The 25,341-nt window shown below is 43.4% G+C and overlaps 1 protein-coding gene across 4 annotated transcripts in view; it reads right to left on the reverse strand.

Moving 5' to 3' along the window:
- The window catches only part of SSH2 (slingshot protein phosphatase 2), a 303,023-nt gene that overhangs the window by 16,064 nt on the left and 261,618 nt on the right, over positions 1-25,341 (reverse strand). For all 4 annotated transcript variants that reach the window (XM_075335233.1, XM_075335231.1, XM_075335232.1 and 1 more), the window contains 8 exons: positions 20,178-20,281; positions 15,766-15,830; positions 10,137-10,258; positions 4,697-4,765; positions 4,372-4,437; positions 4,070-4,264; positions 2,894-2,987; positions 1,529-1,657 (listed from right to left, as the gene is read on the reverse strand). In XM_075335233.1, the coding sequence (XP_075191348.1) occupies positions 1,529-1,657; positions 2,894-2,987; positions 4,070-4,264; positions 4,372-4,437; positions 4,697-4,765; positions 10,137-10,258; positions 15,766-15,830; positions 20,178-20,281 (844 nt within the window). The remainder of the gene's footprint in view (positions 1-1,528; positions 1,658-2,893; positions 2,988-4,069; positions 4,265-4,371; positions 4,438-4,696; positions 4,766-10,136; positions 10,259-15,765; positions 15,831-20,177; positions 20,282-25,341) is intronic.

Genomic DNA, 25,341 nt, shown 5'->3' on the forward strand with positions numbered 1-25,341 from the left:
CCTTCCTTCCTCATTGCCGGCGGCCGCAGGTATGATGTTCCTCGTTCCTGCGGTGTCACACATAGCGATGTGTGCTGCCGCAGGAGCGACGAACAACCTGCGTCCTGCAACAGCAACGATATTTGGGATTAGAACGACGTGTCAACGATCAATGATTAGGTGAGTAATTTTAATTGATAACGGTCGTTCATGCGTTTCACACGCAACGTCGCCACTAACGAGGCCGGATGTGCGTCATGAATTCCATGACCCCCAATGACATCTTATTAGCGATGTCGCTGCGTGTAAAGCCCTCTTTACACTAATGGGGAAGGTACAGGGACCTTATAAACTTGCTCTACACTTCATAGTTGGCTGTAAATGGATTTGCTTCAATAGTCACAAGTTATTTGGTGACTTGATCGAAAAGTAATAGTTTACTGATCAATGTCTAGGTTACTGGAAATTTATCAGGGGAGTCTCCTAGGCCAAGGAACACAGCCCTTGCAAGATCTATGTGATAGAGCTAGAAAGCGCTACTCTAAAGCTGGGAGGGCCGGCGCTGCGGACGGGGAGGGCCGACGCTGCGGAGGGCCGACGCTGCGGAGGGGTAGGGCCGGCGCTGCGGAGGGGAGGGAAGGATTTATCTCCCCATCTCCGGCTAATGTGAGAATCGCATTGTACTCCGCTGTAATGCGAGTGCAGTGCGATATTTCTCTCGCCCCCATAGACTTGAATGGGAGCAAAGTGAAACAGGATCGCATTCCACCTGCAGCATGCTGCGATTGTTTTCTCAGTCCGATTTGGGCTGAAAATACAATTGCTCAAGGGAACGGCCCCATAGAGTAACATTGGTCTGAGTGGAATGTGATTTTTTTATTGCATTCCACTTGCTCCATATTACTCAACGTGTGTGCTGACCCTAAGAATCCAAGTCCTAGTTCGACCACAGGCTTAAGGACCTAAAGAGAGAAATTTCAAAGAATCTGAAAGCTGATCAACTCATGTGGATAGACCCATGATTGGATCAGGACGTCCATCCTACACAACTATGCCGGTCTGAACATCTTAAAAAGTGTCCATTGCCAGAAGGAAATCTAGGAAAAGTGGTCCAAACAAAACATCCATATGTGGGTCTCACCACTGTACACCTTTCCTGTAAGTTCTTCTTAACATGATGCTTCACGGACACTTCTCAATGTGCAGATTTACACAACCTGGCCACAAGCGAAGTCCGGCTAAGGATTATGTTGAAACTTTGATAGTAAAGGCATCATCAAGATTCAGCAACTTAATCTTACACACTGAAAGCACTTCCCCATAAGAGGCCAAATCAGCCGAGAGGAGAACTGCTGTACGTCACATTCGGGAAGTTCGTAAGAAATAGAAATTGGGTTTAGAAATAAGTCACAAAAACATTGTGAGATTAGTATTACGCAAATTTCTGATGTACATTGCTAAATCCTGTGCACCAAGATGAGGAAGCACCGGCTGAACACGGCGCGGCAATATTCATGTATATATAGAGATTGCGAAAACGAGCTCTTACCAGATACACATGGTCAAAGATTTCGGTGGGGCTATCCATCTGTCCGAGGATCACAATCATCTCATTGTCAATGAACTCTTTGAATTCTCTCAGGTTACACACCATCTGCATCTCCAGCTCGGTCCGGATCTACAATGTAGGGTCAAATATTGACTGTATAAGTATAAAATCAGGGAATGCGTTGACCGTCAACATGGCTCTTGACTACGCCAAATTACAATACCACCTAGGTATCCAAGAGGCTTGAGAATAAGGCTATGTGCGCACATTGCTTTCTTGTGTGCTTCTTTTCTGCACATAAAAGCATGTTTTGGCAGGAAAAAAGGAGCTGAAGAAAATGTGCATTTTTTATTGCATTTGCACGTTTTTTCATATGAGTTTTTTTTTTGTCATGCTGATCGTGGGGGTTTAGGCACTATACCCTCGCGATCGTTGCCGGGTCTCCGGCTGATGTTACAGCTGGGATCCGGCTCTCACTGCCCGCAGTGGTGCTCCCGGTAGGTTAACCCCCTGAATGCTGCAATCAATGTGATCGCAGCATTCAGAAGGCAGGAAGAGGGATCCCTTACCTCTCCCTGGTGATCAGGTCTCTGTAATGCGATTACAGGGACCCGATCCCAGCCATGGTAATCCTGGGATGTGTTTTTCCCCTACAGTATTAATTAAAATCTGCAAGGAAAAAACGCATGAAAATAATGAGAAAAAAAATGCAATGTGTGCACATAGTCTAAGGCCCACACTGCTTCTTAACATATCAAAGTATAAAATAGGATGAAGATATTTAGACAAGTCTGGGAACAATTGTGATAAAGACTGGATTGCAGTGTACATAACAGACATCAGAAAAGTTACAAAAGCAATAGTGACTGACATGAAGGCAAAAATGGCTTTTTCCAGGATTCGGAAACATTATAGAAGAGAAAAAAAAAAAACCTTAAACCTAAATTTTTTTTTAAAAAAAGCATTGTTCAGCATTAGGAACGCTGCTGCTGCTTTCTTCCTGTGCCTCACCTGGCCATGGGATGTGTAAAAGGCAGAGCTGCAATAACACAACATGTGGACGGATGTCCTAGTTTGCTTTTTAACCTTCCCCCACCCCCCCCCCAAACTCCATGAAGCTCAACTCCGACATTCATGAAGTGTTGTAAGAGTGCAGAGAACGATGTCCGGACAGGCCGGAGATCTCCTGCCCATGATGCAGCAGCCTCATACATGCCCATTAGGTAGTTGTTTGGGCCGGAAGAGCCGCAGCCGATACATGGACCACAGTTCACAGATGTCCGAGTTCGGCATTACACTTTGGGTATCGCGCCATGAAAACCGAATCTCTCAGATGAGGACAAATTGAAAATCAGGTTTCCTCACCTCTTTGGATGTAATGTTTTCCAGGTCCTTCTGCATCATGATTTCTCTTAATTTAATTTTAATCAGACGTTCTGTGCGTTCTCGCTCGGTTGGGCTGTTAAAAGACAAGTGAGAGTACTTAATTCACTGTGCGTTACATGCCATGTTATCACAGGGACAGGTGCTGGCGTGCCGCGAGCTGAACATTCCCCATGTTATATCATAGGGTCATTATGCAGAGAACAGCCAGTGATGTTCTCATGGCTGCTACACGATGGCTCACGTCTCCCCCACCTAGCCAGGAGTTGTATGGTCGCAGGCCATTTATGGGTCTGTAAAGTAGCTAATCGCATGCCGTTAACCTTGATTCCTGAAGCCTTATCACTCACAGCAAAAATAGCCCAACTAATCACTTGTGATGCTGCGGCAGGACATCTCCAGAAAAGAGAAGACAAGTCCTTTGCATGAAGTGTCCACTGAGGCTAGGAGATTTATTGATGTGGCCGGCCACTTATTATTTATACAGCACCTGCTGAACCTGTCTAATGGAAATACCCGAATGAAAAAGCACATTGTGACAGGCAGCAATGCTGGAAAATAGACTACACCTATGTATTATTACAGGTGATCCTTAAAGATCTTCAATTAATATTGTGCTGCACAACAACACAGCTCCTTGGGGGAGTGTGACCCGGACAAGTTGTCCTTGTAGAGCTCCCGCTGGTGTAGGCAGCCCTACATAAAATACTTCATAAAACAAGCACTCAATTTAGGATAGAAACCGTGTTTGTACTGCCACACATTGTTTAACCCACTGAGGACCAAGGACATTATTTAACCCAAAGACACTTGCCTGTGGACTGCTGTTTCTGAGATCTTGCTCCTCCTCAGTACAAAGCAGTTATGGTTGTGTGGGTGAGACTCTTTTTGTTGCTTTGTTAGGGTATAGGAGTCACACCCAACAAATCAGTATTCTGCCTTGTACTGACGATAAGCAGGAACTTCAAAAGTACCCTTCTACAGATGGGCCCCTCAAGTCACGTCACCTTTCCAGGCTTGTAGCTACACATGGCACTAGAGACCGTTTTCTTTCTTCCAGAGTATAAAATATGCAGACTAATACACACAACAGCTAATAACCCTCAATGAGGCCATGCGTTCAAAAAGCCAGGATAAGGGATACTTGTAAGAACTTACACGTCGGTGAAGAGCACCGGAGAATCGGAGCGGTGGGACTGAACATCCTGCATAGCATTCCATTCGTTGACCGACGTCTGGTCAGAGTTAATATGACTTTCATAGTAACTAACCCACGTTAAGAAAAGGCTGCCTGGGTAGTAATTGTTGGCACGAGCTACCTCGCAGGCTTTGTGCAAGCTTTGCAATGCAGACCTGCAGGAGAAAAAGAACGCTCCATTAGACTTTCATGGATATTTCGTGGACTGAAAAATGTAATAAAAAATTGCAACGTAGAAGGAAGAACAAGACTCAGTACTTACCACATGGCTTGAACGGACACTGGCTTAAATATGTGAACCCTGTTGTCTGTAGATACACTGAACCCCCTAGAAAGCAAGTGGAAAGAACTGGGTGAGATTTTCGATCCATAAAAGGAGAATACAACAGTAAATTGCAAAATTGCAGTTGCTCCCATATCTTTCCGTAGCCCAAGCTCCCCCAATTTTTCAAAGTAGACGTATAAAACTACATGCCTTCCTCTGGATCAACATGTTAGGTTAGGTCATGGGTTGAACTCTATGGACCTAAATCTACCTTCAATCTTAAACTCTATGAAACATTTCAATAAAACAATTTAAAGCTTACCCATCCCCATCCAGGTGTATAAGTGTGTCACTCCACAAAGGAAGAACTAGGCCCATGGTACAAGAACTGCTAAAATACAAAGACAAAATAGGTTGAATACTATGGACATTAAGAAACCAATTATCAACGCTGTATATGAACTAGTATTTAAGGTTTAGTGATCATTTAAAGCTCAAAGTGTTACATTGTGTGGTTTAAAGACGACTCAAAAAGGATAATGTGAAATGCAGGCTCAGTCTCTTGTATTCCGCGCCTCACTGATTTCTTTTGTCCCTAATGACTTGTCAAGAGGAAAACCGAAGACAATTGTTACACCTCCTTGTGGCCTATAGTTCATAAAAAGCGATAGTTTACAGGTCACTGGGCTGTCTACACGGATTTGATGACATGCTGCTCATCTCACATGCGCCTCTCAAGGAGACACGTGTCTGGATGACCTGAAGAAGTCATTTACTCATGTTGTGTGGACTGCGAATGTGATGAGTAGATGGAAAAAAAAAACCAAAAAACACACACACGGGGATCTCATGGTGCGAGAGATATTTTTAGTGAGAACTGATTAAGGAAACCTAGCAACCTTCTCAGAAACTTGTCATAAATATTGAGGCTTGTAAGCCCACGAAACCTGACCTGTTGATCTAAAAACAGCTTGGCTTCTAAATACAGTCACCACACATAATGGACATTAATCTATGCTACAACGTCCAAGGTGTACCCTATTAATAGGTCCAGGCTTCATAGAAACAGCCCAAGGTGAAGTCAAAGTTTTTAGCCTCCTTGGCTGTAGGCCACTGTGAAGACACCATCAGAAGGTGCAACGCTGTGGTCTATGAGTCGGCCAACCTTACGTGAGTGATTACCACCACATTATCTATGGTGTAGCCAACATTGCAAAAATGTATATACTAAGTACCCTGTTTATTAAGCACTTGCAATTTATTTATTTATAGTCAGGGTATTTTTTCTACAATTTTCTCCTTGGTTTTTTTCTAGTCTTGAGGCTGCAATTCACATGCTTGTAATGTTGCATGTTTATTGAACAATTGTCACAGCTCAGTTTTTTTTGGTGTTTTTTGTCTGTTATCTTGCTTTAATGCAAGTTGGGGGTGCAGCCCTCCTGATACTGAGGCTGAACAATTACCTGCGTCTCACTTTTTGCTGTGTATTTAATCTGGGACCCAGCTAACCACTTTACCATCCATATTGAAGTTTTGACATGACAAGTCAGGTACAGAATATGTTTTTAACTTTAGTAGGTTAGGGACTGTCTCAGATGGGTACACCGTGACGAGGTGAGACAGCTTCTTACCTTTTTGCAAAAATGTATATACTAAGTACCCTGTTTATTAAGCACTTGCAATTTATTTATTTATAGTCAGGGTATTTTTTCTACAATTTTCTCCTTGGTTTTTTTTTTGGTGTAGCCAACATGTAGAGACAAAGAAGAAAGTCAAGTGGCTTTAAAAAAAAGTTGAAAGATTTAACAGGATAGAAAAGTCTAAGTCAACTCTTCACCTGTCAAGTTGTAGAAACAAAAGACCTGAAGAACAGGATCCAAATCAGAGAAACAAGATGTCAAAAGTTCATAAGAAAAGCAAGATGGTCCACATAAAACATGTAAAATGTACAAAAAAAAAGAAACAATAAAATAATTGTTTATCTGCATTAATTGTACAGATATAAAAATGACCTCCATTGGTACCTGCCCGTGGGGACAGCGCCGACAGCCAGGAACCGGAAGCTGATAACAGATCAAAACTATTTTATTGCTTGTAGTAATACTGAAGTTTAATTGCAGGCAAGAATTAGTTTTTTGTATTGTTTATTACTGCGATCACTATTATTAATAGTGATCCTGGGTCCTCATTTGTGAAAATCAGTGCTCTATTAGCCGTCTGCACCATAAAGACTGCACACAGTGGGATCACGCAGATCACCACAGCAATTGTTGACGACTGACCCATTCATCAGAAGAAAATTTGCTATAGTCCTGATACCAAAACAACCCCATTCAGATTAATCAAAGTTACAGAAGTTTGCTGTGTGTAAATATATACTTTGGCATCTAGAGAAATTCAGATATAAAACTCAAACACTGCAGATTTAGTTATCGTCAGTAGCTATTCAGGTTGGAAAAAGTCCTTTAAAGTGAACCTGTCAGGTGCAATATGCATCCAGGACCACGAGCAGTTCTGGATGCATATTGCTAATCCCTGCCTAACCGTTCCTGTATCTAGTAGCATCTAGGTATCTCAAAGTATCAAGGTATCTCTAAAGATCTTTTATCGTATGCTAATGAGTGCGGGAACTAGTCCCCTGGGCGTTCGTTCATGCTAATGAATGTGCAGCATCAGAGAATGAGGTCACTCACCTCTCCGCTGCCATCGCGTCTGATGGGGGATTTCGGCTCAGTGCGCATGACCCCCGAAGTTTGGGTCATGCACACTACAATTTGAAGCCAGGACTCGTACACCCGGCTTCATAGTGCGCATGACCGAAACTACGGGTTCATGCGCACTGAGCCGAAATCCCTCTAACGCGATGGCGGCAGAAAAGGTGAGTGACACCATCCTGTGATGCTGTGTATTAATTAGCATGATAGCACACTCACAGGGGTGTACTAACATGCTAATGGGGGCAACTGGCCGAGGAACTAACGCCCAGGGGACTAGTCCCCTCACTCATTAGCATACGGTAAAAGATCTTTAGAAATACTTTTCTACAGATCTGTTAATCTATGCTAGTGTATACAGGGACAGTTAGGGAGGGATTAGCAATATCCACCCAGAACTGCTTGTGGTGCTGGGTGCATATTGCACCTGACAGATTCACTTTAAGTCCAAAATTAAATTCCACCCTATACTGGCTACACATTTTCAATAGCAGTCATCTGAACAAAGTATCTATAAAGATTTCCTCAGAATAGGGAAAGGGATTAAGAGGAGGGAAGTCAGCAGCTGCTAAAAACCTCTGGTGAAAGCACATCTACCAGAAGAATGGATCAGGCATGTTGAATTTCAGCATGCCTAATCGATCACTCATCCAATATAGTTCCCTACGGGAAGTCCAATGTGTACAGGCATTTTAAAGGGGTATGTCTCAACTTCTTATATGGGTAAATTTGCAACGTGTTTGTAAAAACAAGCAACTTCACAATTAACATTACTGAAAAAAAAACATGTATGTTTTCAAGAACAGAGGGATTTTTAATTTTCGAGTTTACCGAGTGCTTGTTAGCCGATTGTTATACAGCAATGCAGCTGGCTAGATCTGGTCACATTTGGTGCTCCCGCTCTTCTCCGATGATGCTGCCCGCAGCATAAGAGCAGTTTGGGCCATCAATGCGACCAAGACACTGGTCTCAAGTGTCAATCTTTAGGAGCACTAAGCAAAAAGCTATCATAGGAGGCAGGGAAGTGGGGGGCTTCTGAAGAAACATGATTAGACAATCCCTTTAACTTTGATTCACAGAATAAGTAACAAAGTGCTGTTAGGCTATGTGCCCACGGGACTCTGTACCCGTGGATTTTGCCGCGGAAAACCTGCGGATTTATCTGGATTTTCCAGAAAAATCCACAGGTTTCAGCAAGTACAGACACTCCCCATGTTATCCTATGGGACATGGGGAGTGCTGTGTCCATGCTGCGGTATGGGCGGCTGCGGAGGTCTCACAGCCGCACGTATCTGCATGTCAATTATTCCTGTGGAATTACCTGCGGAAATCCTGGCCCTCCACTATGGAGATAGAGGCCGGGACTTCTGCAGGAAAGTCGCACGAATGTCTGCAGGTTTCCAGCACCTATTTCGCTGGAATCCGTAGCTATGTATAGCTGCGGATTCCGGGGAGCAGCTGCGGGAAACCTGCGGCCATACCTGCGGATATATCCGTGGGTACATAGTGCCGTGGGCACAGAGACTAACACCTGTTGACCGGTGGCATTAAAAAAAACGCGTAGCAGCAGATTGTTTGCAGATCGGCGGTCATTTATTTGCCTGTTTACACAGACGCGTGTTGAATGATCTGTAATAGATTGTTCAATGCACAAAAGCCGCCAGTGTTCTTGACAGCTCGAGTCCTGTTTACAGAGGAGGATGTGCTGCCGAGAAGGTTGGAGCAAGGTGTGTGGGCTTCTGGTGCAGGACAGTTTTCTCCTTTTTTGAATTTTGCCGAGAAGGTTGATCTATTGTGCAGCAATTAAAATAGTTTCACCTGAAGAACGAGCAAAATAGTGATCGCTCACAATTATTGTGAAATGATTGTTCTTAGGAACGCTCCTTCACGATAATCTTGCATTTTAAATTGACTTTTAAATCTTAAGTGTGCAAAGGATGCAGTAAGAAGAGAAAAAGATCCTACTAGTGTGCTGATATAGCATAAGACAATGTACTGCTATAGGGAAGCACAGGCCCCGGCAGAAGAAGACGACCGTCACGGTCTCTACACACACACCATGTCCGATGGCGCTTGTTCAGCTGTCTCATTCCTCCCCCGTTGAGTAACAGAATGACTTTTTGTTATACGAGAGCGGAGAAAGACATCAGCGCTTCAGGAACACAACAAATATGACCGTTCTCCACTAAGAAACCATTGGTGACTAAACATCACATGCCGGTCTCGTGTCGGAGAAGAGGAGGGCTGCAGATCTTACACCATGCGCAGGTGGGGTTTCAAAACAAGCAGTGAAATATTTTCCATAGCGACCAGACTACAAGGCTATGAATAACATTACACTTCAGATTCTTGGCATAGCAGATCCCTTCTTTTCCCACTAGCTGCTGGCTGGAAAGATGGATGAGAAGTGCGGAGTTCTCCAGCTGCCAGAGAAAACGGAAATCAAAAGGAAAGAAAATCTCAAGACCTGCCACATCCAAGAAAAGAAGGGAGAGTAAACAGAAGCCTGAAGTGTGAAATTTGGATGGTACCAAAGAGGAAAGAACATTCTGCAAATCATGACAGATTCTGGGAAGTTCTGTTACACGGCATTCTGATGGAAAGTAAGGGAGTGTTCACACGTCTCAGATTTATTACTGTGTGATTTCTGCAGAAAAAGTCTGATGTTCTGCAAGCAGATTACGCCCATTCAATGGGGCTAATCGGCGACAATACAGAGCATGCTACTGTCTAGTCCCCATGATTTTTTTTTTCTAGGGTGCAGATAAAATTCAGTGCAAATTCTTTTTTTTTCAAGTGCATGTGAACGGGACACGAAAAATTAACATGCTTTGAATACGAACTGTCACCGGATACAAAGCGGATTTTGGCACGGAATCAGTACCAAAATCAGTGTTAAGTCCTGAATATAGGAAATACACAGATACAACAAGTATTAATCCAAAATAATACACATTACAGGAGCAGATACAAATGTTGACTCCGGCGAGTGTGCATATGTGGGGTGGGGGGTATGCATCTACGGAACAAATATTGGTTATTACGTACCTGTCATTACATGCAAAATCCATCCCCAGCACAATGCTCTCCTCAGTGTCCTGCCTTCCGTTTGTTGATACGACCACCATATATCGGGTACGGTTCTGGTAGGTGCTTTCCAATTTTACGGCCTAGAACAAAAACAAAAACGTGACTACTCATGAGCTATAATAAGTAGATCACAGCCAATAAACCAAGAAACCGACAAATGGAATCCAAACTGCATTTTACCTTCCGCTTCATACAATGATAAAACCTGATGTGCGCTGGAGAAGAAAAGCTTTTCGCAAGGACAGAAGCTGATGTTCTTTCATCAACAATAGATGACGCCAACCCAGCTGGCCAGGACATTACGCCATATGAACACATTGCCAAGAGGAGCTAGCAAATATTAAAGTCTCTACAGGTTGTTCTGACATTGGGCGTGGAGACACAATTGCACGCTAGGTGGTACAGTTGCCAAGGTAAAACTGAAAATTGCAGTATGTTCCGGCAGGCCCTACGTACAGCATCGTAGCAATTATATTACGTGATCCTCTGAAAGTGCATGACAATGCGAGTGTAAGCGGGCATTACAATCGCTAGTGCAATACGGCTCAGGATTTACACAGTGCCGGTTGCATAGCGCTTGCTTGTATGGCGTCCTCAGGAAGAAAGCGCTTCCTGAACAGAGTGCCACATCAAAGAGGACATCTGCCTGGCCGAGAGACACCACAGGGATTAGGCACTATTGTATACTCACGCTCAGTCAGGCAGGGCTGACTCTGCAAGAACACAAGGACGAGCAGTGCCAAGTCTTCAGGAAACTGCACCATGTGCCTGGGATTCCGAGAAACCGACAGACATCAACAAGAAAGCTGGAGAACAATAGTGATCCATCAAGATCAGAGCCAAGAACAAAAAAAGCTAAAAAAAATTGTCCGAAACAGAAATGGTAGACCTGGAATAAATGACACTCTGAGTGCTAAAAATAATGGACACTGCCAGTCAGGGCCACACTGAGCGCAAAGTATTGCACTGTATAAGTATGTCAGACACAAGTAAACGTAGTCACAGTAGATGATCAGGGATTGTATTGCAATAACAGGAGCTGATCGCGCATTCTTCTACAGCGAGGCCTACAACAGTACTTTGTCTTTGCAGGGTTGATGGCCAAAGCGGCCATGACTGACCAACGAATTTAAAAAGGCCAACTAGAGAAAGAGCATAGAGGAGGCAAATCCATGATCCACAACCCAACACTTTATATTAGCTGTGTATCAATGGGTAAATACAGCACCGATGTGCCGATACAGAAGTGAAACATGGGCACGTGTGTTTTTCCCAGCGGCTCCTAGTGATGGACCATCTCCAGCAGGAGCAAATCCAGCATGACCAATCCTTGCCTTACGTCTGCATTATACGTCAGGTGTCCCCCACAATTAATGTAATCTGAAGGGGGTCATTAAAAAGCATATTTATTGGCCATCAGTGGGGAAAACCTTCCATTAACCCCACAATAATAATGCCAGTTTTAATTTTTTCTTCTTCCCCCACAAGCCATAACTTTTATTTCACTTTTCCACTGACATACGAAGCTGTACGAGGGCACAATCTTTGTGACAAGATGAAGTTTCCTTTTATTCTTATAATAGAGGTGAGAAAAAAAAATCCAATTCCACCATTGTTGCTTTGTTTTGTTTCTTTACTATTTTAATGGCTTAAAGGGAACCTGTCACCACTTTTTTGCCCTATAAGCTGCGGCCACCACCACTGGGCTCTTATACACAGCATTCTAACATGTGTATATAAGAGCGCAGGCCGCTGTGAGAACATAAACTCTTTATAATCCTCACCTAAACTGGTTGCTGCGGTGAATGTGGCTCAGATGAGCGTCTTCGTCCTCCGGTGTCTGTGCCACCTCTTTCAGTCATCTTTGTCGCCGCCTCTGTCGTCCTTCTGAAGCCGCAGTGCATGACGCGTCTGACGTCAGACACACTCGCCGGCATTCAGGTCCTGAGCAGGGCAGATAAAAGCATTGTAGTGCGCATGCGCGAGACCAGCGAGTGTGTATGACGTAGATGCGTCATGCACCGCGGTTTCAGAAGGAGGACGAAGATAGCTGAAAGAGGAGGCGCCGATACTGGAAGATGAACACGCCCATCTGACCCACATCCACCGCAGCGACTGGTTTAGGTGAGTATTATAAAGTGATTTTTATGTTCTACACAGCGGCCTGGGCTCTTATATACAACGTTAGAATGCTGTATATAAGAGCCCAGTGGTGGTGGCCACAACTTATAGGGTAAAAAACTACTGGTGACAGGTTCCCTTTAAAACAAATTCTGAACTTGCTAAAGAAAAAAAGACCCAACAACTATTTTTCCGATGATGGCGCTGTATCATCTTTTGTAAGGTGAGCTGTAGTTTTTACCATGTTGGGGACCAACACGCATGGCAGCCCAGTTGTAAAGGCAGGTCTCTGCAGCCGCTGACAGTGACTGACAGATCTCTGCCTATACACACACATAGGCGGAGACATGTCAGTCACTGTCAGTGGGCGGGGAGAAGCAGTCATGGATCAGTCTGTACGGACTAATCATCCACGCGGCTCAGTCCCCAGTGCCTATGAAAGTATGACTTTCTCTGTAAGACATACCTGGCTATCATCATATCATGCTTTCCACGGTTTGGGCAGCATACATCAGCTGAGCGGTTCACTTTGATCATGGGACAGTACACGGATATAGTGTTGAGCGAGTAGTTAACTATTCGTACTTGTTATGCTGTTAGCGAGTACTGTCCGCTACTCGCATATTCGTTACAAGTAGTGGGCACAATGCAAGTCAATGGGAAATACTCGCTAAGTAACGAGTAACCCGCTACTCGCACGAAAAGTACGGCTTTCGGGTTACATGCTACTTGGCGAGTATTTCCCATTGACTTACATTGTGCCTGCTACTTGTAACTAATATGCGAGTAGCGGACAGTACTCACAGCATAGCGAGTACGAATAGCCAACTACTCGCTCAACACTATATGGATACCATTAATGTTCTGTCTGTGATTTTCATGGACCTATAGGCTTTTATTGGTACTTTTCATCTGTGATGCTGGTTAAAAAAAAAAAAAAAAAAATGGATGTGTCTCTGATTTTGCACACGTTTGTCCACAAAAAACAGACAGACATGTGAACAGCACCACGTATTATATTGTGTACGTATTCTATCCGTGGAAATAATGGCTAGAACGCGTAAATGAAAACCGGACGTCTGAATGAGGCCTATGGGTATGTCGGCACGTGGAGCACACAAACCCATCAGCTGCATATTTTGCTGCAGAAAAAAATGTTGATAGGAAAAATGCTGTAAAAAAAAAAAATAAAAAAAAATACCCATGCGTTTTTACTTTCTTATTTTCATCCATTCATTTGAATTTGTGCAAAATCCTGAAAGGACAGACAAGCTGGAGTTTTGAAAAACAATTTGATGGGTCAAATCTGCAAGGCATAAATAAGCAGTGAATGCGTGAGGTTTCAGCGGTGAAATGCAACTTTTTTTTTTTTCATTCAAAACCTCAATGTGAACAAGCCCTAATGTGTTCGTTCCAATCCATCCATGTACCTGACAAATAGCCTGAGGCTGGTCCTATTTGCAAGTAATAAGATGAGCGGAGGAGGAAAAAGAAAAAGAAAAAATACATTCCTAGAAATCCGCAGTCATTAGATGACGATATGACTAGTGCAGACACTAATTGGGTGAGAGGTAAATAATACATCCACAGCGGGAAAGATTGCAAAGTGCGTGAGAGTCCTGCCTGACGTGACCGGTCTGGGTAAACATAAAACAGAAAATGGTCAGGACGAGGGGGTTTAGACTAATTCTCCGGCATAGCAACGTGAAAAGCAATGGTAAAATAAACTGTGGTAACCAGCAATTCACATCAAAGGAGGTGTATATTCCCAGATCAGCCGTGCCGGAGCCAATCCCAGATTCACCACAATACCTCGGATAAAGTTACCAAATGACGGTGCTCAATACTGGATCGGTTTAGAGATGAGGTAGGGGTGCGGAGCAGAATTCGGAATACAGCTGTGAAGGTCAACAGTGAATAATAGTGGTATATATTGACCAATACTCATTATATTGCGATGAAAATGTTGTGTAAGAGCGGAGTTTTCCCCTAATAACAACAATCCCCTGTCGGAGCATGCTGAACAGCCGTCTCCAAACCTCTGAACCAGTTGCACCATTCTTTTCCTCCCTCGCACAATAGACTATAAAGAAAAATCCCAGTAAAGTCCCAGTGGGTGCGGTAAGAAAACTCATCTATACACCGAAAGAGCTTCTGAATAACCTTTGGCTGCTCCTTGTGATTGCCTCAGCAGAAGAGGCCACGTGAGACACTTCAAAGCCTGCTATTTTATATGGGAATATCATATGAATGTGGCCGCCCCTCTGGCAGGCATTCCTTGATGGCTTGTGACACAGAGATCCTGAAATGATGGCACCGGCGCGGTTTACAGATGAGGGTCGCAACTAAAGATTCATTTGCATTATTTCATGCATAGGGCATTTAATGAGTTTGTCCAAATTGGGGACTTTTTTTTCCTGCTAAGAGATCTGGTTTTGCCGCAGAAAAAACACACAGCAGAAATGCACTATGTGAACATAGCCTAAGAATCCTGACCTGACAGCAGGGAGTTTGTAACTCTTAAGCCATGTGCACATGTTGCAGCAACCAAATCTGCATGTTTTTGAAGGAAAAACGCAGGTTTTGTAACGATTTTGAGTGTTTTTTTTCTCATTGCTTTCAATGGTAAAAAAAACAGCTAAAAACACAGAAAGAATGGACATGCTGCAGATTTTCTGCAACCAAACCTCCAAATCCAGAATGTGTGCACAATACTGGAGGATTCTCAGACTTTGCTCGCATAAGTATATTCTTGCAGATTTGTGCAAGAAAAAAAAAAAAAAAAGCGAAAGGAAACCTGGCAAAAAACCCAATGTGTGCACACAGCCTTATCAGTCTTTTTCTGTGCTCCCTTTCACTGATGAGAGAGAGAGAGAAAGAAAAAAAAAAAAAAAAAACTGATCCGGATCCGCTCAAAACTACTTATTGGTAATGTGTTTTTTCTGAACCCATGAGAGCACCCTTACATCGTGGTGCTGCCATGGGTGATGGAAAAATACGTAATTACTTACCGGTAATGTGTTTTTTCTGAACCCATGACAGCACTACGATGTAAGCGTGCTGCTATGGGTGATGGAAACATGTGCATTAGTGATTGGCAAATCATTCGCAGGAGCCCAGTCTATTTGGTGGTCGTTGGGTGGCAGCTCTGCAAGCCACCTCTTATCTGGCAGTATACATGGCTCTTCCTTTTATAAGTGGTGCTGGCGCAATGGTATTGTTGCGGCATCATACACACACATCAGGCTGGCAAATCAAAAGAGAGGAGCCACAGATGCCATCAGTTTGGAGGAAGTTCGCAGCGCTCCTAATCATTGGTCATTGAATACAGATCTGGACCAAAGCGCGGGTCCTATGAATTTATTTGCTCATCTCTGTGTACTGTAATTAGGTGTATGGACAGATGGTGACTCGCTCATAGCCGACACTATCAGGACGTCAGACAGATGTGGCCACAAATACTCACCAAGCGGATGTTGTCCTCGGGGCGGAGGAGTGTGAACATGGCTTGGAGGTGTTGCTGAAGGTCCCCTAGAAACACAGAGAAGTGAAAATTACACAGGAAAGCAAGCACAAACATCATACACAACATCACTGAGCACCGAGGGTCATTAAATTTGTATTAAATTCCTTTGTGTACAATACAAAATGCGATGATTAATGATTTTAGAACATCAAGTGTGACTAGTCCCATATTGGAAAACACAAAGCCAAATTATTTTCTACAACTTTCATCGGACAGTGTGCAAACTATGCAAAAGTAGCATTACACAAAACTGAGAACGAGCCGCCTTAGGGACAAGTCACCTCCGTCTGTACAGGCATCTCTCCGGATCGGATGTGCTGTCGAAACATTTTGGATCTAGTCCTGCTGAATTCTGCAGCATACACTATAAACGTGGCAGACATTAGCTGGATCTTCTGTAGTATGCCACATACTTATGGCACAGTATATACATGGTGCCATATATCGGCTGTAACAATGTGTGGTTGGAAAAAGTGTTTGTTTTTGCGGTAAATCGAGCAGGGAGCCATAGCCTCCCTCCTTCACCGCTGTCTGTTCTGCAGGTGGCAGGCTGCAATACATCAGTGTCCCTTCACCCACAGCACAAGGATGGCTCTGCACTCTGCTGTCTGCGCCGTCCGCTCTGTGCATGGAAGAAATGGGATGATATATTGGATAAGGGGAGTGGAAACTTTATTTTTAATGAAGGTGTAGTGCAAAGATAGAATTAAAAGGTTTTGTTATGATACTAAAGCGCATCATTACTTTTTTAAGAGGTGTTCTTTGTTTTAAAGGGGCATTATTACCGGGTTAGGGGGTGTAATACATGAAGGACCCTTGGGTGCTGTATAACTATCCAAGCTACACCACTGCATATAGTGTTGTGAGGGCAAAAAGGACAGGACTATGTTCACACAGGGTGTTTTTGCTCAGGTTTGTTTTGCATTTCCTCATTGACTTGTATGGGTAAAAAACTGCGGTAAAATTGCAGCAAAGCCGCTGAAAGCACTGAAGTGCCCATTCTTTCCAAAAACGCAGCAAAAACCAAAGTAGTTGACAAAACAGTCAAGAAAAAAAAAAAAAACGCAAGAGTTTGCTGTGCGTGTGCATGAGAATTCATGAATCTCAGGCTTTGCTGGGACTCTGAAGACAGAGTTTTGTTAGCATGGACTTCAAGGCAAAAACCATGCTAAAAAACGCCTTGTGTGAACATAGCCTAAGGTGAATGGGGGCCTATAGCTCTGTTTCACGAGTTGGGATTTTTCCAGATGCACCAGCAAATCAGCACTGGAGTTGTGTGAATGCTCCTATATGTTCAGAAATGGTAAAGGTGCCGCCCTATTTCAGGAAATAAGACCTCAAAAGCTGTAAAATACCTAAAACAAAAGGTATTCGCCCTCCCTGGGTCTAGCGACGGCTCCCAGTTGCTGCTCCCGGTCTCAGTGGTTTGGCTGCAGTGGTGACATCATGTCAACCGCACGCATCACATCCCACTTTAGCCAATCACCACCTTGGCACAGTCAACAAGCCCTGTGCTGTCGACACAACATCACTGCTACAGACGCTGGACCACGGGAGGGCATTTACCTTCTGTCATCATAATTTTTTAAGTATTTCATAGGGTTTTGGGGGTCAACATTCCTGAAAGTGGACAACCCCTTTAAGAATCCTTATATTACCTATTGTGCATTTTAGCTATAAGTCATAACTTGGAACCAATCTGGTGACAGGAGTGATCAATACGTTGTACTCCTCGATACCTGTATAACAATACGATAACGTACAGACTATTGCTTGTAACCACAGTTTCACGCCTCATTTAGAGTTTTCCACTAGGTGGCGCCACACAGCAGCAGCCTATGGATATTTGCTCAGACACATGCTTTCTTGTATGTAAATATACAAAGAAATTAGGTTCCCAGGAGAAAGTACATAACGTAAAATGGGAAACTAATTATAGAATAAACACATCAAAGGGCAAACTGCTTATAAATAGAGTAATTTTGCCGACAAAGTCCAGGTAGGCACATCCGGGATTTTACAGTAATTGTCTTCTGCGCAGACAATACATGCATAGCATAATGAAAGGTGAGGGCCTTTGTCGGGCGTCTCTGGCTGCGCTGTATTTTTCCATCATGTTGGGTATTGTTCGATCATGTACTGTATGTCACACAATGATCGACAAAGCACCTGAAGCCAAATACTTGGGGAAAATAGGAGAAAATCGAAATAAATGACATCTTCCTGCAAAACCAGTTCTCAGTGTACATAGAAACATCTACATCACCACGCTGCGATCATCTATTTCTTAGAAAGATTTACCAAATATACACATTATTTCCAAGATCTCAAGATAATTGCACTTATTTTCTTCTTTTCCCACTTTACTATTTGATGTATATCATGGAGAGGTCACTGTGTGCAAAATTTATATAATGGTTGCCACCCACATAAGAATCTGCAGCAGGTCAATTCTTTCAGTGTTTTTTCACCCATTGACATCAATTTTAAAAAATAAAAAACAAAAAAAACAACAGCCTTTTTGCGCTGCGCTTTTCCTGCTAAGGCTATGTCCTCACAGTGAGTATTTGGGTGCAGAAAATTCTGCATCTCTTGGCAGGAAAAACGCAGCACAAAAACATGTTTTTGATTGAATACAATGGGTGAAAAACGCAGGGCAAAAACACTGAAGGAATTGACATGCTGCAGATTATTTTCTGCACCAAATCTGCAAAGAAATAAAGCTCAACGTGCGCACAACACTGCAGGATTCTCATTGACTTTGCTGGCATAAGGATTTGCTTGCCGTTTTCTGACAAAACTGCAATAAAAACAACATAAAAAAACCCTGATGAAAACACTGTGGAAACAGCTTAAGGCTATGTGCGCACAGTGCGTTTTTCGCAGCGTTTTTGCGCGTTTTTCGGGTGCGTTTTTGGCCTCAAAACTGCAGGACTTTGCTTCCCCAGCAAAGTCTATGAGTTTTCATTTTTGCTGTCCGCACACATCTGTTTTTTTTTTTACCTGCGTTTTTGAGTTAAAAAAAAAAAATGGACATGTCAGTTCTTTCCTGCGTTTTTTGCGTTTTCCCCCCATGCAATGCATTGGAAAAACGCAGCAAAACGCAGAGATCAAAAATGCAGCAAAACGCAGCCAAAAACGCACCAAATCGCGGCAAAAACGCATGCGTTTTTTGATGCGTTTTTTTTACGCAGGTGCGTTTTTGTGAGTTTTTAGCGGCCAAAAACGAACAAAAACGCAGCGTCAAAAAGACGCAGTGTGCGAACCTAGCCTAAAAGGGAACCTGTCGGGTGCAATATGCACCAGAACCACGAGCAGCTCTGGGTGCATATTGCTAATCCCTGCCTAACCGTCCCTGTATCTAGTAACAGATAAAGGGATCTTTAGAAAAAGTGTTTCTACAGATCGTTTATCATATGCTAATGAGCACAGGGACTATTTGCAAGGGCACTCGTTCCCTTGGCTAGTCGCCCCCTTAGCATGTAAGCATGCCCCTGTGAGCATAATGAACGCGCAGCGTCAGAGGTATGGTTGATCTCACCGTCCTCTGCTCTGACACCTCACCCGACGCTGGTTTTCAGCTCAGTGTGCGTAATCAGAAGTCCCGTACATTCAGTAATGTGTAGTGTGAAGCCACGTGTACACATCCCGGCTGCAAACTGGTGTAGTGCGCATGACCGGAAGTCCGGGGACGTTCTGATCTTGCACACTTAGCCGAGAACCAGCGGTGGCAGCAGAGGTGAGTGACCATGCCCCTGACTCTGTGCATTCATGAGCATACTAGCACACCCACAGGGGCATACTAACGTGCTAAGGGGGACGACTAGCCAAGGGAAGTAACGTCCTTACAACTAGTCCCTGCCCTCATTAGCATATCATAAAAGATTTTTAGAAATACTTTTTCTAAAGATCTCTTTATCTATGCTAGTGTATACAGGGACAGTTAGGGAGGGATTAGCGATATGCACCCAGAACTGCTCGTGGTGCTGGTGCATATTGCACCTGACAGGTTCCCTTTAAGAGATGCAGAATTTGCTGCAACCAAATACTCAACGTGTGCACACACTGTAAGGATATATGTGAACACTGTTTTTGGTGAAGAAATTTTCTGCACTAAAATCTGCAACTTGTGGCAGAAAAACACACCAAGAAAAGCATGAGTTTTTTTGCTGCGTTTTCTTGTGTGAAATCAATGTCTGGAAGGGCTACAAAGCGTAGTAAAAAAAAAAGCGTTCCAACAACTGACATGCGGCTTCATTTTTCTTCACCCAAAACTGCAAGGAAGAAAGAAGCAACGTGATACTGTGCGACCAAGACAGGAAAACATCTACATAAACGAGATTAGCAATTACCTGCATGTTTATTGCGCCGATGGTTGATTCTAGGGGTAGACGAGCCATTACCACGTGGAAGGAATAAGGCAGCACCTTTCACGGTCAGGAAACTTTCGCTGATGCTGTAATGGAAGCAAATTACAATATAAATTTCCTGATTCATCTCATACATTGTAAATCACATACTATTAACTGGTGCAGAGGCATGGTTATAAGTGCATGTTCATACTGTATTTTTGATGAGTTTTTGGAGTAGAAACTCCCAAGTTTTTGAGGAGGATTTGGAGCATTTATGCTCTGTTATTGCTCAAAAAAACCTTTTCCGTGTTATCCCCTCAATAGTCACTCATACAGAAAACAGACTACTGTTCAGCCTGTAAAGAATATGTATGTCCTTCTCTATGTAATCCGGTGTAAGCAACCAACAGATACTTCAGGAAGATGTTATCTACTGGAGAAAAAAAAAATGACCAGGCATATTGAAAGCCAGCATGCCCCATCTTTACATATCCCTCTGAAACAGCAGCCACTGACTTGACTATAAAGTGAATGACCAGCTTTGTGGAAGGAGTATACACAAATAATGCCTCTCCCTGCAGCCATACTCTGAGATCACAGCATGGAACTTAACATTTATATCACATATACTGTATATCAGCAAGTTAAGGCATTTGGAAAGTACAAATCAAAGATATTATTTCCACCATGAATTATATGAAATATAAACTGCATTATAGTTCTATAATAAAATGAGTAACTAAAAAGGCACAAATTGACCAATTCTTGCGAGCCACAAGTGACCCATCTTGGGTGAGACCCTAAACGTTGCTATCAGACATGCACATCGCATGATTTGCTTCATTCTGTAAGGGTACGGGCACATGAAAGTGAAGATCCACTCCAAAAACTATTCATTTTAATGGTAATATAACTTGCTGCTCTTATGTTCAGTCTTTTGAGCATATTTTTCCCCCACTTTACGTTTCGAAAAAATCCTGTTTCGAAAAAAGGAGCAAATCACTTGTTTGAATCATCTTCTGGAGGGAAAACAATTTAAACTAAGCACTGTCCAATGAAAAGGCTGCAGAAGACTCAAGATAAAAAAAAATCTGCAATAATGCTTGAATAACTCCTCAAAACCACCTCCGGAGACTAAAAACTCCTCAAAGGAGGAATGTTTCCCCCAGACATTTCCAAAGAACACTTGTGGTTTTTCACTGCCTTTATTAAAGAACAAACAGAAAAAAAAAAAACAATAACCAAAAAACACACAACAACCACCCACAAAAGTGTATATTCTTAGTAGGCGCTGGTCAGTTGTTACTTATACTATATATTTGGAGGTGGTGACTGCCTTCATATTTAGTAGAGCGCTCTTAAATGGACCAATTGGCAGTACAATACAACCACGGACGGACGGCTAATTTTTAACAGTTCAGTGTTTGTTTATATACCTGTTCACACAGGCAGACGAAAGTAAATGATACGCACTGAGCAATCTATAGTGGATCACTTTGTGCACATAATGTGCCATAAATCTTGGCAGTGCGAGTCCCGTGTACACCGGACGATGCAGCACAGGGAGCGGAAATATATACACACACACATATACCCCTGTTATATCTTTTTGTGCAGCGACAAAATATAAAAGTTAACCCAATGCACTAGTGTTTGGATCACTCTTCAGGTGATTCGCAGATTGCAGAATAGTCGTTTTTAAAAACGTTTGTTTAGGCTATGTGTGCGCACGTTGCGCTTTCGTAGCGTTTTAAACTGAAGCCTAAACGCATGCGTTCTGCGTCCCCAGCAAAGTCTGAGAATTTAGCAAATTCCATGTGGATGTTGCGCTTTAAAACGCAACGTTTTAGATGCAAAATTTTTTACAAAATCGATGCGTTCTAAAAAGCAACATGTCACTTCTTTTGTGCGTTTTGGACGCTTTTCCCACTCTGTCTATGGCAGAGTGAATTCTGCATGAATTCTGCACTCAAAATACATCCAAAACACAGCTTCTCGGCTGCATTCTGAAACGCACATGTAGTGACAAAACGCTGCAGAATATGTGTCACGGCAGAATGCAACGTGTGCACATAGCTTTAGGATCATCTTGCCGTGCAAAATAAAATAAATTTTTAATAGAAAAAAAACTGTCCCACCGAAGAAACGATCCTTTTGGCTAATAACACAGGAATTAGCCAAGTACCGCAATTCAAGTACAGTCTACATGGCATCTCCTGGTTGGCACATATATTGGCGCACCGTGTGTGCTGCTACATTTGTTTTTCCTGCAGTCACACCTGTTCACACTAGCTTCGTTCTTGTCCTGTAATCATCCAGCAGCAATCTGTTGTGAAAACACACACAAAAAAAAAAAATTGATTTTGCAGGTTTCGCTTTTTTAACACTGGAGTCTATGGAAACCGAATCTGTTACCGGATTACTATTTATCTTACATTTGAAACTGATCCAGTAAGAAAAAAATGGATCCTTTACAAATGAAAGAAGATTGAATGGATAAATAGTTGCTGCTGGATGGATCTGTTCTATCGGATTACTGGACATGAGAAAGTAGACTAAGGAAATGCTGGTCCGTTTTTGTTTCTTGCAGCACTAGTAAAGTATGTGTGATCTAATAATGGAGTCCGGCTCTGACGGTTCCCAAGAACGCCGGGCGCAGCAGATGGAGGAGTGCTGTGCAGGCAGAGCTGTGCTGCAGCATGTAAGGTATGTAAGGGTGCCCTGAACGTGAACCGTAGGCCTGGGAGCAGCGCAGCTGCCGGGATTGAGGAGTAACGAGGGCCTGTCTTTCTTTACTAATCACTTGGAATCAATCGTCTCAGACATGCATCGTATTCAGCTGAATCACAGTTACATAAACCGCGGCAGGTGTTGCAACGAGAAAACATTCGGCCCCAAGAACAATTCAATGGAGCCCTCGAACCAAGAAAAGAAGTCTGGAACAGGCGATTACCGAAAAGCCAAGTATCACCCAACTGAATACATTTTGATTTCTTAATAGACCCCAATGCTGATAGAGTCAAGTATGATCTGCAACAAAACCACTGCAATTTTGGAAACCGTGACCAAACACTGCATCTGCCACAGCCTCTAGAATAAAAACAAAAAAAAATAAATCACGCAAAAAAATGTAACCTCTGCCTTGTCATTTGACTAAAGTTGCTTTTTAGGAAAGTCAGATGTAAAAAAGCCTTCCCCTACATCATATCTCCTAGAAGGCTCGTCACCCACATTACTCAGAGCTCAGACGGCAAACCTGGCCAGTAAGGCTGCTTTCACACCTCCGGTTTTTCCTGTGCGGCACAATCCGGCGCTTTGCAGAAAAAACGCAACCGTTTTTTTTTTTGCCGCCGGTTGCGGTTTTTTTGCATAGACATTCATTAGTGCCGGATTGTGCCGTATGGGCTTGCGTTCGGTCCGGTTTTTGCCGCATGCGGCGGCCGGATGGAACGTTGCCTGGCACGTTGTTTTGTCCGGCAAAAAAAACCAACAAAAAACGAATTGCGCCGCATCCGGCTGATGCGGCGCGATTTGCAATGCATGCCTATGGACGCCGCATGTGGCGTCCTGCGGCAAACACCGCATCCGGCCGCAGCATGCATTTTTTTTCCCACTGCACAGTAGCGTGCCGCAAGCGGCAAAAAACGGACGGGCCGCATGTCAAAAACTTATCAAAGGATGCGGTTTTGTTGCCGCATCCGTTGCATAGGTTTTTAGAGCCGGATTGGCCGGCTCTGCTAAAACCGGAGGTGTGAAAGCAGCCTAATGAAGTATATTATGAAAAGGTTAAGCGCCGCTCACATCAGTGGTATTTTGCCGCAAGGCTAGACCCATTGCAGATGCGCTCCAGCTCAATTCACCTGCAATGGAATTGCGGCAAGATGCGGTCGCATTGACGCACGCAACCGCATGTGACTGAGACAGATTTAAGAGCTGCCATATTCCCCCTTTTCCAAAAATTTCTACATGCGAAATGTAACTAAGGAGTTAAATTTCTAGGCTTATTACAGAGTCTTGCTTAGAGCATTTCTCTTTTATACGGTTCCATCATGTGCAAAGTAAAAGGATTTAATACAACAGCAATTAGTAGGTATAAAATTACCACTTCCCCATCGAAAGAGGAACAAATAAATAAGAAAGACACCTGGGTTTTGTAATACGGGCGCTCGTGCCAACTCTGCTCCCGTAACCCTCAGTTCAACCCACAGCAGAGCGGGCACAGGCCCAGAAGTGATGCTTTTCCGCAGCGCACTTCAAAAGAAAGAGGAAACCATGTTAATATTGCTAAACATCACGAGAAGCTGTAATGATCGGCCGGATAGTATGTGTGATGTGCCCAGCTGGCGAGGAAGTGATGCGGGATGACGATAAGGCGGCCTCATCGGGGGGCCTTCCTTCCACCCGACACCACCACCGCAAGGAAAACAAAGATGGTGAAATATCAATTCCCATCAAATACTACCTATCCTGAACATCTGCCCAGGAGGAGATGAAAGAGGCTCTGCTATTTAAAGAGGAAATAGGAGCAAAAAGGTGGCATAATAAGTACTAAACATATAAAAGCATAAAACAAAAGTCATCAGGTTATATCCGGAACGGCTCAGACATTTATAACTTTCCCAAACTCTTGAGAATATTCAGCACATACTTCATTGAACTACTGTACACCATTATATAAACTATAGGAGTCGGAATTGCTCTATTTTATACAGACTGCACCAAAATGTACACCGACTCCGCAGCAGTGGTGATACCACATGCCACCTGTGGAGAACTGCGGTGATATTTTTAGGAGGGGGCAGCCATGTTTTTTTCCAGTGATGGACAATTCCATGAATAGAATTGTAACTATTTGACAAAAGATAGAGTCAAGCTAAGGCCACATGAGCATATGGCATCAGATGCGACTCTCGGCTCCCGCTCTGCTGCGAGTGTAAGCCGAGTGTCATGCCACTGTGATCCGATCCTGCAATCAGATCATAGCTGCGGAGGAGAGGGATTAATCTCCTATCGCCTCCATTGCTAGCATGTTACTCTATGGGGCGTTCCCATCTGATATTTTTTCTCAGCCCTAATCGGACCGAGAAAACCGTCGCAGCATGCTGCGGGTAGAATCTAATCAGTTTTCACTCGCACCTATACAAGTCTATGGGTGCGGGAGAAA

Source organism: Anomaloglossus baeobatrachus, chromosome 2 (assembly GCF_048569485.1).
Source record: "Anomaloglossus baeobatrachus isolate aAnoBae1 chromosome 2, aAnoBae1.hap1, whole genome shotgun sequence".
NCBI classification, from domain to species: Eukaryota; Metazoa; Chordata; class Amphibia; order Anura; family Aromobatidae; genus Anomaloglossus; species Anomaloglossus baeobatrachus.